General features: G+C 33.0%; 1 protein-coding gene across 1 annotated transcript; it reads right to left on the bottom strand.

The window, feature by feature from the left end:
- Positions 1 to 9,368: 9,368 nt before the first annotated feature.
- Positions 9,369 to 13,263, bottom strand: LOC132285990 (protein SAR DEFICIENT 1). The gene is made up of 7 exons (XM_059788238.1): positions 13,041 to 13,263; positions 12,683 to 12,758; positions 12,017 to 12,593; positions 10,929 to 11,089; positions 10,631 to 10,825; positions 10,434 to 10,530; positions 9,369 to 9,870 (listed from the first exon to the last, which is right to left on the bottom strand). Exons 1-7 carry the CDS (start codon positions 13,127 to 13,129, stop codon positions 9,620 to 9,622), a joined length of 1,446 nt encoding a protein of 481 aa, XP_059644221.1. The 5' UTR covers positions 13,130 to 13,263; the 3' UTR covers positions 9,369 to 9,619.
- Positions 13,264 to 13,691: the final 428 nt, after the last annotated feature.

Consider the following 13,691-nt stretch of genomic DNA (forward strand, 5'->3'; position numbering starts at 1 on the left):
GACAATCAATCCTCCCTCAAGTCGTATACCGCAAGTACTACACACGTTCCATGACATCCAATCAAATCTAGTAACAAGGAAATAATCTATGACAATACACATCCTACCTTACCATCCCATCCTTCAATAATACAACTACAATGCCAAAGAAAGACAACATAAACCCTCTATCGTGCACAAAAGGAAACCCTTAATCCCGGAGAGGACTTGAGATCAAACTTTATTACCGTCCCAAGATTCTAAAGAAAAGGCACCTAATGACAATAATGTGCCAAAATCAACCCGAACAACAAAAGATGATGCCAAATACATCGTTCTTGATCACCTTCATCAACTATTTTTCCAATCATAGGGGACAACTCATCTAGCTAATACAACACAGGGACATGCTCGCCATATACCAGTCACATGATAAGGACATAACACCTTCTTGCCTAAATGTAGATAAGCTAGATAAATAGCATATGACGTATAACAACACCACCATATACTTGTATGAGCAATAGGTAATAGTGTATGGCATGTTCATGAATTAAGTTACAATCAAGTTAAACACATATAGCATATAAGCATGTATAGCACTTAACACATAGTCATACTTCTCATATAACATGCTTCTTAACTTAAGCAATTAGCATATAATCAGATAGAGCATGCTTTGTCATCAAATAGTCATAATATAACAATTTAGCATGAAGTATTTAATAGAGAATACACAATACACATTACTCAAACATAGCGACTATCATGCTTCATCAATACACATATACCCATTCCCGTTGTCCTTAGGTAGTCAAACCTAGAGCTCTAATACCAATTTTGTCACGCCCCAAATCCTCGTGACTTAATGAATGAATGGAATAAAAGTAAACCCAATTCGAAGTTTAACCCAAATGAGAAAATGAAGAGTGAGATAGCCATTAAACATGAATTATTTATCATGCAACATTACAACGCGGTCCGAACCATCAACAGTATCTAAATGACTAATATTCGAGGCTCAGAATAACTCAAAAGTGGATTGGAGAAGTCTTAGAGGCAAAAATTAAAAAAAAAAAAAAAAAAAAAAAAAAAAAAAAAAATTACTCAAAGCAGCAAGGGAGCAGGTTCCTTTTGTTGAAGGAGTCGGAGGGAGCAGGCTCCATGTGGAGCTTTTGGCGTGAAATGAGTACTGGACAAAAAGGAGCCAGCTCCCAAAGAAATAGAGCCGGCTCCCCACCTGGGAAGTAATCACTTTATATGCATTTCAAAGCTATACACTTAATCCCCTTCAACTCCGGCATACATGGATGATCTAAAATGAATTGTTAGGCTAGTTCACGGAGTCAACGACATGGTACACAATAGGAAATGAATTCCTCAATCATTGAGTTACAAAAGAGTGCTTATAATTGATAATTACAAATCCAAAAGGATAAAGTTATGTTGCCATTGCAACTATTACAGAACATTACAAGTTCGGGCCTTAATGCCTAAAAAAATACAATGTTTTATAAAAGAACAACAAAGACTAAGCATTCAATACAAAAAAAGTTTATAAATGCCACTATTGACCCCAACTAAGTCATTCTTCAATCATTTCCTTGCCGTGACCTGAAAAATAGTAATTAAGGGTTGAGCACAACAGCTCAGTATGAGATGCCTAGCTAAAACACACCTCTTCATGACCCCGTGAATCCAAACAAAGCACAGAAAATGGGAACTGGGATCATGCTATTTTGGGGGAAAATAAACCACAACATAAGTCAACTAATCCACATTATGCAATGTAATGCCAATGCAATACTAATGGCACTCACCAATTCCAAAACCTTTTCCATTCATAATCTTTTCCAACCGTTAATGCAACCCAACCAATGGCAACTCCATAGCGCCACGAGCAAAGGATTGGCTAACTATCTTTAACCACAAGGCAACTCCAGGGCGTTATTTGGGGCCTAGGTAGCTTAACTACACTTGGGTAGTCTCCCTAGTTCCCTCTAGGTTCCATCGCCACGGACCCATAAGCAACTCCTAGGCGACCTAGTTTTCGCAAACCTTTCTTTTCAAAACTTTTCCCCAACTCTATTCCTTTTCTTTTCAAAATCAATTTCCTATTCCCAACCTAATGCAAATGCATGAATGCTTCATGCCTTTCAATGCCATGACAATATAGAATTTCATACATTATAACCACATCATGCTAGTATGCTTTGGAGGTAAATTTACACACATACACCATATTCTCCTTATATTAATCATGGCCTTACAAGTAAAGCATGTAGAAAAATCAACTAAACACGTATATTCACAACAATTAGCTTAAACATGCAATTCAACACCTAGTATCACAACAATCATGTTTCTCACATATACACAAACATATAAACCCTAAAGGCCATGAACAATTACTACAATTAGGCATGCTAGTTTGCAAATACAAAAGAACCAACTCACTAGAAACATAGATTACATGGTTTAGGAATCCCTACCTCAATTGAAAAGTAAAACCCCTAATTTAAGCCTTAATTTCAAAAATCCCAAAGTCTCCAAATAAAAAATTGGCTCTGATCAACTCGTAGCCCTCGTCGAGCTCGTAAACTTTGCTTTCAATGGCAAAGTCCAAATATAAGAGGAATGTGATGAAATCATGGCATGAATGTTGAGAATCTAGAGAGAGAAGGATTTTTAGAGAGAGGGAGAAATCTGCGGTCTGCGGTTTGCTAGATGAAGAAGGAATAAAGGCTTCAGCCCAAAAATGAGGTCCTTGTAATGACCTCAATCCTCGTGGGGCCCACTTGCCCCAAAATATTCATTTTGTCACCTTTTGTGTGTATATATATATACATGTTACAAATATTCATTAAATCATACCCACATAAATATGCATCAAATAATGATGTATGAAATGCAACGGCCCTAAAAAGTAATCTCGTGCACGACAATTCCAGCTACAGGTCCTACCAGGGACCAAAAATTGAAAAATGTCGAAATGACTAATAATGCATTTCTAGGACTCCTGAACTCGAAGAAATATACCGAATCACTCTCAGGACTCATATAGCACACCCCACGGTGTCCGGCACGCGGTAAAATAATGAAATCCGAAAAAATTTAAAAATCCCCGAAAAATGGGAAAAATGTGAAATATTACAGTGCCTTTCCAGTTCTGACTGGATTTGTTAGGGACATTTGCAGTGATGGAGGAATTTTCAGATCTATGTGTCTTACATTTAAGAAAAGTTTCATGATCAGAAAACTTTTCATGTAACTCTTCAAAGGAGATTGAACTATCTTTGGCCCGCACAACTGCACTGATTTCTTTGAAATCAGGACCGAGTCCATTCAGTACATGGATGACAAGATCTTCATCATTGAGAGGAGCATCAAATTGAGTAAGTTCATCAGCATAAGTTTTGAAGATCTGCATGTACGTATTCAGTCACACTTTGAGTGTCCTTCGAGAGTTTCGCCAGTTTTTCTTTAATCCCCATGACACGACCACGGGATTGTTTGGCATACATCGTGCCAAGTTTTGACCATGCTTCCTATGATGTTTTGGCGAAAGCGATAAAGGGGGTAATTTTATCATAAAGGGAAGCCAAGATAGCACTAAAGAGAAGTTTGTCATGGCGGATCCAAAGTGAAATAACTTGGATTAACTTTTTCCGTTCCATTTTCCTTGATGATATGGGAAGGACAAGGTAGAGTTTCATCAATATAACGCATAAGGTCATATCCAATAAGAAGAGAATCGAACTGAGCTCTCCAAGATGTGTAGTTGGAAGGAGTAAGTTTTAGTGGGGCTTGAGCTGCAACATTACTGGAGATAAGAGTGATGTTGAATCCTAGAGGATTAACAACAGTACTTGAGAAGGAAGGAGAAGGGTGGATGGTATTGAGAGAGGATTCGTTATCGGCCATTGAAGAACTTGTTTGAGCAAAATGCTATGATACCATATAAAAAATAAAGAGGAATTAGACAGTGAAGTAATGCACACAATTATCACTGATTCATTGTGTTAATTATATACACGTAAAACCCTATCTAAGTATGGTAAATAAATAAAAGTAGATCCTAATTATATGATATACTCAACTATCAAAAATGGGAAAAATTAATTACAAAAATTGTCGCTATAATTGAAAAATTATTTATGCAAATGTTGCAGTGAAACAGGCCGAGGATGACTACTTGATTGATGGAGTATCTCTAATATATTAATTGTATTTAGATAGTATAGAGAGAGAAAGTTTTACTAGGAAATTAAAGGGCCAATTCCATTGAAAGTAAAGGCATGAAAAGCAAGGGGTGAGAAAGTAAAGAAATGGCCGGAATGGAAGGCTTAGAAATTAAAGGTGCAATAAATGTAAATTACATGAAAGTAGGTGCATGAAATAAAGTGCAGCAAAAGTATAGTTACTGGAAAAGGAAGGCTACATTAAATACAATATTTATAAATAAAAAAGCTACTAGAGCTTAAATAAATAGCCATTGGCTTGTTTGATCTGTCGGAGACGATTGAAGTGCGGGAGGGGATACATAGAGAAATCTAGATAAGTTACCAGGAGACTTGTAGAAGTGGGTCTTCACAAATACTTGGTGCACAAAATTACAAGTGGCAGTCCTTGTTGCTTAGTTAGGTGGGGTGCTCCATGGGAATTACGACATATGCCCGTCCATGTCTGAATAAAGAATTTGTATATACATAGATGCGATATCTATTTCTATATGTGGTGATGTTCTGTTGCTCATTTGGAGGAATGAATCCTTCTTGGAAATTTAAAATACAGACGACTTACTATGCTTGTCACAAGTAACGATATCCTAAATGTTGGGCTCCGGAAAGTGTTGGGCATGACGCAAGATTGATCTGTCCTTCAAAATAAATATTTTTTTAAAAAAATTGTGACTAGGGAGATATTCTTTTTGAAGTAGAGAAAATATATAATTTGTCTTTAATTTTTAAGAAGGACTGACCACATTAATAATTAATTAGGGGCAACAAAGAACGGGCATGACTCTACTTTGGACGTTACCCAAAGCTGTTTCAAACATTCTTGAATTTTAGTTTTCAAATGAGGTCAGGCTATCTAGTCTAATAGCTACAAACATTATATAAACTTTATTGGGCTGAGTGATGACATATGATCATTGCTTTGAACAGTAAAACCCTATCTAAGTTTGGTAAATAAAGAAAATGAAATAATGCACATAATTATCATTGATTCATTGTGTTAATTATATACACGTAGAACTTTATCTAAGTATGGTAAATAAATAAAAGCATATCCTAATTATATGATATAGTCAACTATCAAAAATGGGGAAAGTTAATTACATAAATTGCTACTATAATTGGGAAATTATTTATGTAAATGCTACAGTGAATCAGATGAAGATTGCATTGACGATTGAAGCTTGATTGATGAATGATTATCTCTAATATTCCATTGATTCATTGTATTTGGATTTATAGAGAGAGAAAGTTTTACTAAATTAAAGGGACAATTCCGTTGGGGCTAGTTTGGTAAGTGGGAATGGAATGAAATTAAAAGGATAAGGCTAGTTTTGGTAGGTGGGAATGGAATGAAATAAAGTAGAATGGAATGCTTTTAATTTCATTATTTTGTTTGGAAAGTAATTTTAAAGATGGAATGCTCATTCTTTACCTTTCTTGGAAAAATTATTCCACTTTTCAACAAGAGAAATGGACATTCCATTCTCACTTAATAAAAATAATATTAAAAATCACTTTGCTTGAATGATGTTATTGTTAACACAATTTTCTCGAGATTCAATAAAAGGTAACTTTTTCTTGATATTCTCTCTTTAATTTTCAAATATATATCAAAAATATGTATTTATGCATAAATTTTCAAATATATATCGAAAATATATTGATGCATATATATATATATATATATATATATATATATATATATATTTGGTTTACATATATATAGATTAGTTTTTTTTTTTAAGCCATGCATAACTAAACGAAAGAATGTGATAGATCATTCCATTCTCATTTCATTCCCTGATTCATTTATTTTTATTTTATTTTATTTTTTCGTACCAAATTAGCCCAGATAATAAAGGCATGAAAAGTATGGGGTGAGAAAGTAAAGAAATGGCCGGAATGGAAGGCTTAGAAATTAAAGGTGCAATAAACGTAAATTGCATGAAAGGAAGGCTACATTAAAGATGACATGGAAGCTTAAACCTTAAGAAAATATCCCAATACAATATTTATAAATAAAAAAGCTACCGGAGCTTAAATGAATAACCCATTGGCTTGTTTGACCTGTTGGAGATGATTGAAGTGTGGAGAGGGGGCTTGTATATAAAGACAAATCTAGAAAAGTTACTAGCAGACTTGGAGAAGTGGATCTTCACAAATACCTGGTGCACAAAATGACAAGTGGCAGTCCTTGTTGCTTAGTTAGGTGGGGTGCTCCATGGGAATTACGACATATGTCCGTCCCTGTCTGAATAAAGCATTTGTATATACATAGATACGATATCTATATCTATATGTGGTGATGTTCTGTTGCTCATTGGAGGAATGTACGCTTCTTGGAAATTTAAAATACAGGCGACTTACTGATGTGACCTAAAAGCTTGTCACAAGTAACGTTATCCTATATGTTGGGGCTCCCGAATGTGTTGGGCATGACGCAAAATTGATATGCCCTAAAATAAATGTTTTTTTTTTTTTTTTTTTTTTTTTAATCACAATTTTTTTCAGATAATTTGTCTTTAATTTTTACGAAGGACTGATCACATTAATAACTAGTTAGGTACGACCAAGGATGGGCATGACATTACTTTGGACGTTACCCAAAACTGTTTCAAACATTTTTTAATTTCAGTTTTCAAATGAGATCATGTTATCTCGTCTAATAACTAAAAATCATTATATAAATTTTCTTGGGCTGAGCGATGACATATGATCATGGCTTTGATCCGAAGAAGTGAAAATAGGGCAATTAATGATTTGGATGCAGACATAGTGTAATTTGGCCGATCCAATCATTTTTGGCATTGTGATGGATAACAATCTCAGTAGGGATGTGAATTGCCATGTAATGACTCTATGCATTTTTTGAGTTTAGTTTTTCATGGAATCGTTGCCGCGAGCACATGACCGTTTCATAATTATAGGCCACGAGCGCATCAAAATTGAAAATACAATTTTGAGTGCAAACAGCATGCCGTTGGTTTTGTGTGCCTTAACAAGTTTATAAGATGCTTTATATATATAATCCGTGAATGAGTGTATTGGTCGGTATTTGAATCAAGGAGTTCATTTGACTACACAAGTAATTTATATATATATATGAACGTGTTCATATCATAGATATATAAATTACGAAAATTATATTATCATAAATAATTCATGATTGATAATAAAGGATGGACTCTTTTTTAATTAATATATGAATTAATTGGATCTAGGATAAGGTAAGAAAATTGTAAGAGTCGTCGTAACAATTTGCCCCTTATCATTGTTATGGTAAATGATACTCATGCATGAGATAGGTATAGACTATGGTCCGTAAGGTATAATGATCGGTACTTCGGTAAAGTATTAATTAATAACTTAGGAATATATTCTCGAGATTTGCATCGATGTTATCTCAATTATTTTGACTTGATTAATTTGATCATGAGAAATTTGGAAGTCGCCCAGGTTTAATTTGAAAAATGATTATATATATAGATATATATATAGATATATATATTATTTTATTAGATAAATGTTTTACGTGGTCAAATGAGAAATAATCAAGGTGTCAAAATAAATGGATTAATTATTTATACAACAACAATTATGAAAAAAAAAAAAATAAATAAATAATTGGATTGATGACTATTATTATTCAACAGTTAAATTAAGCATATAACAGCCGCAAAATAACTTCGTGGAAATTATTATTCTAAATGGAAAACAATTAATTATATATATTATATATATATTTTTTTTGATATTCAAATTAATTAAAAGACTAATTAAATAAGATTAAAAAGGGGTTGACTGGATTAATTATTAGTCTCTTGCAGTTACGAAGTAAATGAACCCAAATATATCCATACTAAAGAACTCAAACCACAAGAGTATGGTACAAAATGAATTGTACTGCTTGATAGGGGCACCCCATTTGTCATGTTAAGTTGATTCAACTACTATTGATTTGTTGTACAAGTTGAATTTTTCGCTAATATATATATTAGGAGTAGTACTGATCTCTTGTTTCTCAGAGTAAGAAAAATCTTCATACTTTTTATAATGACCATTAGATTAAATCTAATTGTCACATTCTAAATCTACTTAAATGTTTTTCTTTTAATATAAAACCACTATCATTATTTTTATTTTTCAAATTTAATATTTACCAATACAATTAATTATAACAATAAAAGGTAAGTACTAAAAAAATAACAATAATGATAGTATAATAATAGCAGTATTAAAGAAAATACTAAGAAAAACAACTAATTTACAAAGGAAGTATGAAATTTCATAGAATAATAGCATGTTTTGTCGTGAATCTCGTCCTTACGTCAATAAATTTTTGTTATTATAGTATAATTAGAAAAAAAATATATTGTGCGAGTTATTATGATGAATAATTGGAATGTGTTTACAAGTAGTTAGAATTTGTGATGGGTCAGAGAAAAATAGAGTGAATTTCTAGTTTTAAATAGCATGTATTAGGGGAGGAATACAATAATTTAAACTATAATCTATTAAATTTTTTATAGATGAAGTTTATGCAAATCATAGATTACACTAAGTTGATCAAGTGGAAAAAAAAAAAAATAGAGATTTTATTTTTAATTTTTTTTATTTATTTTTTAGTCGATGTTTCATTGTTTTATATGTCAATAGTGTAGATTTTAATTTATTTTGCACACTCAACCAGACAATGTCAACTTTAGTATTGGTGAGACGTGATTTTGAGAGGTGAAGAGATTTCTATTTTTTTTTTTTTAGTACGTACTTTTTATTGTTATAATTAATTGTATTGGTAAATATTAAAATTGGAAACTATAAATAGTGATAGTGGTTTTGTATTAAAAGGAAAACGTATAGGTAGGTTTAAAATGTGACCATTTAATCCAATGATCATTGTAAAAAGTGCGAAGAATTTTCTTACTCCATGGGGAACAAGAGATCACTACTCTATATATCAGTATATCAGTATAATTATGTATTTTCAATAAACCCAAGTTGATCCAAGCATAAACTAATATATATCAGTATCATATATCATGTATTTTCAATAAACCCAAGTTGATCCAAGCATAAACACATCCACAAATATTAACATGCTTACACTTAAGTGTTTTTTTTTTTTTTTTTTTTCAATATTTATATATATATATATATATATATATATATATATATATATATAAAATAAAAAAAGGGGTCATTTCCCAACAATGGTATTCATCATTTTAGTGTCAAAACCAGAAGAAAAAAAAAAATGTCAAAGGGCGGCAAAAAAAACTTGGAGGATCTTTGCTTATATATACATCAAACATCTTTGATGTATAATATACATACTATTAACATATATATCTGATCATGGAGGAAATAGACGGAATAATAATCCATTTCAATCTCAACTCTCATGGATGCATGAAAGGCCTTGTAAGTAGCTGCTCATCCTCCGATGAAGACTCAGAGATGTTATAACGGAGACCACTGTCAACCGGTGAGCAGAGGTACGTCGAATTTATCATCCACTCATTGCATTGATCCGTACGTATTTTGCTTGATGTAGAAGCCATTTCACTGGTTCCATTGGTTAAAAGCACGTGTTGCTGGTACGATCTTGCCACTGTCTCTTGATTAATCGGATGTTGCTCCACAAAACCACCTATATATATAAATCCAATTAACATACAATTAAAATAATTTCTATTTAATCAAATAAGTCAATCCAAATTAGGTCATTAATTTCAGAACATAGTTTGCAGTAACCGCTATATGGGTCGCGGTGTAGTCAATGTAAACTAATCGACGGATCGCATATAAAAGAGTGACCTATCGACCGATACGACGAACCATGTTTTCAAACTTGTCCAAATTTGTCTCATATACGTTGAGGATTTGATCAACACATATGCACCTGAATTGACTTGTTGAGTTACATAATACTTTTGCAATAACTTATAAATTAGGCTTGTTAGTTTGGATATAAAATATTTTTTATTATTTCTTTTTTTTTTAGTGTTTTGTTGTCCAAAATTCAAGTAAAATATTTACTGACTAAAATATTTTATCAAAACCAAACAAAAATAAGTTGTACTTCTGTTCTGAAATTTTTTTTTCAAGAATTTTGCCATATAGCACAGAAAAATAAAAAGAAAGAAAATATTTTACCTAAAATTTTTTTGTATGTATGAAACTAACAGCGCAAGTTGAAAGGAGATTAGTTACCCTGGGTCAGTAGTGGTGTCTCGTTCAGAATTCCATCGATTTCTTGTAAGGAATTCCACTTTATATATGCATCCTTCAACAAACTCTCAATATAGGCCTGAATATGATAACAATAAGATCAAAAAATAAAAAATTGGATGAGCTTTAGAGAATCACTATATATATATATATAATTTTTGTCTGGTTGAGATTCATACCCTATTCATGCTTGTTAGGTCGCCACTGTGGTACGTTTGCCCATTAATCACGGCCCTGACAACTTGACATATAGGGTTCAAGATGATGGTGTGATTGGCACCACTGTATATGTACATTTTGTTGCCCAGAATGCATGTCCTGGCATGTTTTACCGTTACCTCCCACATTTTCTCCGACATTCCAACACCCACTATCTGTTCAAGACATATAATCAAAAAAGAATGTTACTTATTGTGATATATATATATATGATTAAATACAGATAGAAAAAATGGAATTTAATAATTAGATATATACATTTCTAAGCTTGTGCGAATCGACCGTAAACAGCTTCAAGAAGTCTTGTACTGTATGAATGCTATTAGAGGCTAGCTTCTTATGGAAAGCTCCATCTCTTGCAATCTTCTCAAGTCGCCACACCTCATCTTCAAGCTTGGGTGGGTGGTTTTTCTTGTACACTGTCCCTCCCAAACAAAGATTTTACTTAATTAGCAAGGTACAATTTTTATTGAGCCATGGATCGTGTTTTATTTTATGCATTTAATTTCTATACTAATTGTATCGATCCCGGGATGGATTCAGAAAAATATATGAGTGAGACAATTGTAAATTTTTTAAAGAATTTTAGTGCATCCCGGAATGGATTCAAAAAAATATGAGTGGGATAATTGTGATTTTTTTAAAGAATTTTAGTGAGGTAATATTAAATTTTTATAAGTATATATATCAAAATGAGAAAACTAATAGGGTATAACAATAATAGTATAAAAAATCAGTGAAGACAATTGCTTTGAATGAGCCACTTGTAAATCCGTGCCTACTAGGATAACAAAAATCAAATATGTAAAATCAAACAACATATTGTAAAATTTCATAATTTTATGTCATACTAAGGTGTTTGAAATTCGGAACGTGACAATTTAATTGTATCTAAAAACAATTTTTTTTTTTTTTAATAATTGGTACTAATATTTTATAGATATATATTTGAGTGGGTTGCAGCATATGGTCAGTATCACCCAATTCTAAATCACATTATGACCAATATATGAATGGACACAAGTAACAGAAGAAACATATATATATATATATATGTATGTAAAGTTTAGAAAATTGACAGGGGAGATGACTACTAAGACGAAGTGACTCCCTTGTGCAAAAGTGCAATATTTTTGGGCAAAATATCAGAAGTCACGACTTTGACACAATGAAATGATAAATAAAGGTTCAAAATTCCATGCATACATAATTGTTCTTGAGTATATATACACACCATGCTGACATACATAAACAAATATCATCTATAGATAAACAATCTTATATATATAATTCCATGGCCAGCAGAGCATGATGTTTGAGTAGGCAGATGGAGAAACGAAACTTACATTCTCCACGGTGGTCTTTAACCACGAAAGACTCGGTGATGGCTTCCCGAATCCTAACACCTCTGCTGCATCCTTGAACCACCCTAGCACCAATCCTGAACTTCCGGCTACGAATCCAGCTTGAATTATCAGTGAATTCAATGTCTCCGATGACTGCAACCCTATCATTATTCCTCATGGTGGTGTGCAGCTCTCCGGTGAGCAAGGGCCTCTTACCCATTCTCTCCCTCAAAACATGCTTATTGAATTCCTCACTACTCCATGATGTATCTCCATCTCCTCCGGCAGGGAAGTCACCATCGAGCACCACGATTTCCACTTTGATCGGATAATTACCTCCATCATTACCTCCTCCTCCTGTTGAACTTGTTGTGTCCACCAGACGGATTTGTAACGGGTTGTTTTGGATGTCCACTATCTTGCTTCCGGTGAATATTGGGAGCCCAAGCCTCTCTCCGAAGCTCAGTTGCAAGCTTGATGGAGGTTCAAGTTCATGGATTAATCGCAGTGATGGAGACCGAGTTAAAGATCGTGCTGCACCATGTCTTCTTAATCTATCTTCTACTTCTTCACTCACCTGGGATATGATCATCCAATTAATAATTATAATATATTTATATACATATATATATATATATAGTTGAAAACAATACTGATTGTACGTACCACTCTTCTAAGCATAGGTTCCAAGGCTGAACAGAAGTTCTGTAAGTAATTCACCATAACCACTTCTTCTATCACACTGCCGACCAAGAGACAAATGTAATGATTATAAATACTATATATAATTATACAGTAGTGCAATATGATAAAAATAAAAATATAAAAATAATTTACTGAATTTTTATTTTTTATAATATTAAACGTGTATATAGATGAGGAGTATATATAAAAATAAAAATAAAAACTATTTAGTGGTAATATAAACATAGTATATATATATTTATATATATAGAGGGTAAAGGGATCGAAAATAAAGCAAAAATTAAAGAAATACTACAAGGGCTTAAATTCTAATACATACGAAGCCAAAGAAGGCTTAGTCTTCTTCCGTTGGTCGTTTGGCTGATCTGGGTCGAAACCGGATTCATCAAAAAACCGTTTGCCTGCCATTCTTAGAAAGAGTTTTGACAGGAAATTAACGAACTGCTGTATCAAGAAGAGATAGATCCAATAGAGAAAAGTGTTAAAAGAGGTTTGGACAAGGGATACTAGAGCTTAATTGAGTCTCTTGTCTGAATTATACTATATAGTATATATAATATAGATGAAGCTTCTCGGAATGTTGGGGGAAGAAGCTGGGTAGGAGACGCAAGTCATGGGTCATGACCGAAGTGCCATGATGTATAGACGTTGACGTAAAAAAGTATCATGTAGTCAACACCCTCTTAACTCTCAAATTAACCAAACACACACAGACATTCATTGACGTGGGTTACTAGTCAGGGTTACTAGTCATCAGTAGATATAGTCCGTCGGATTTAAACGCGGATCCGTGTATTAGCTTGGGTCATCATCAATCAGTCTAGTCAATCTTATTATCTTATATATATTTTATATGTATTGGGAATTTTCAAGCAAAAATCTCACTCATTTCTTGGAAAGTTTGTTTTGTCCTATGGAGAAAGCCTGAACATGGGCATGTGGGTCCCTAATCCTTAAAATTGATCAAATC

The sequence above is a fragment of the Cornus florida genome, unplaced genomic scaffold (assembly GCF_030987335.1).
Source record: "Cornus florida cultivar Cherokee Brave unplaced genomic scaffold, ASM3098733v1 CherokeeBrave_3.0.0_Hap2_Chr11, whole genome shotgun sequence".
NCBI lineage: Eukaryota > Viridiplantae > Streptophyta > Magnoliopsida > Cornales > Cornaceae > Cornus > Cornus florida.

Bases quoted from the DNA above. Each gene is read 5' to 3' on its own strand.
- LOC132285990 (XM_059788238.1), bottom strand. From the start codon at position 13,129: ATGGCAGGCAAACGGTTTTTTGATGAATCCGGTTTCGACCCAGATCAG. The intron at 12,594-12,682 runs GTACGTACAATC...ATCATATCCCAG, and splicing joins AACCTATGCTTAGAAGAGTG to GTGAGTGAAGAAGTAGAAGA. The intron at 10,826-10,928 runs GTATATATCTAA...TGTCTTGAACAG, and splicing joins ATTCGCACAAGCTTAGAAAT to ATAGTGGGTGTTGGAATGTC.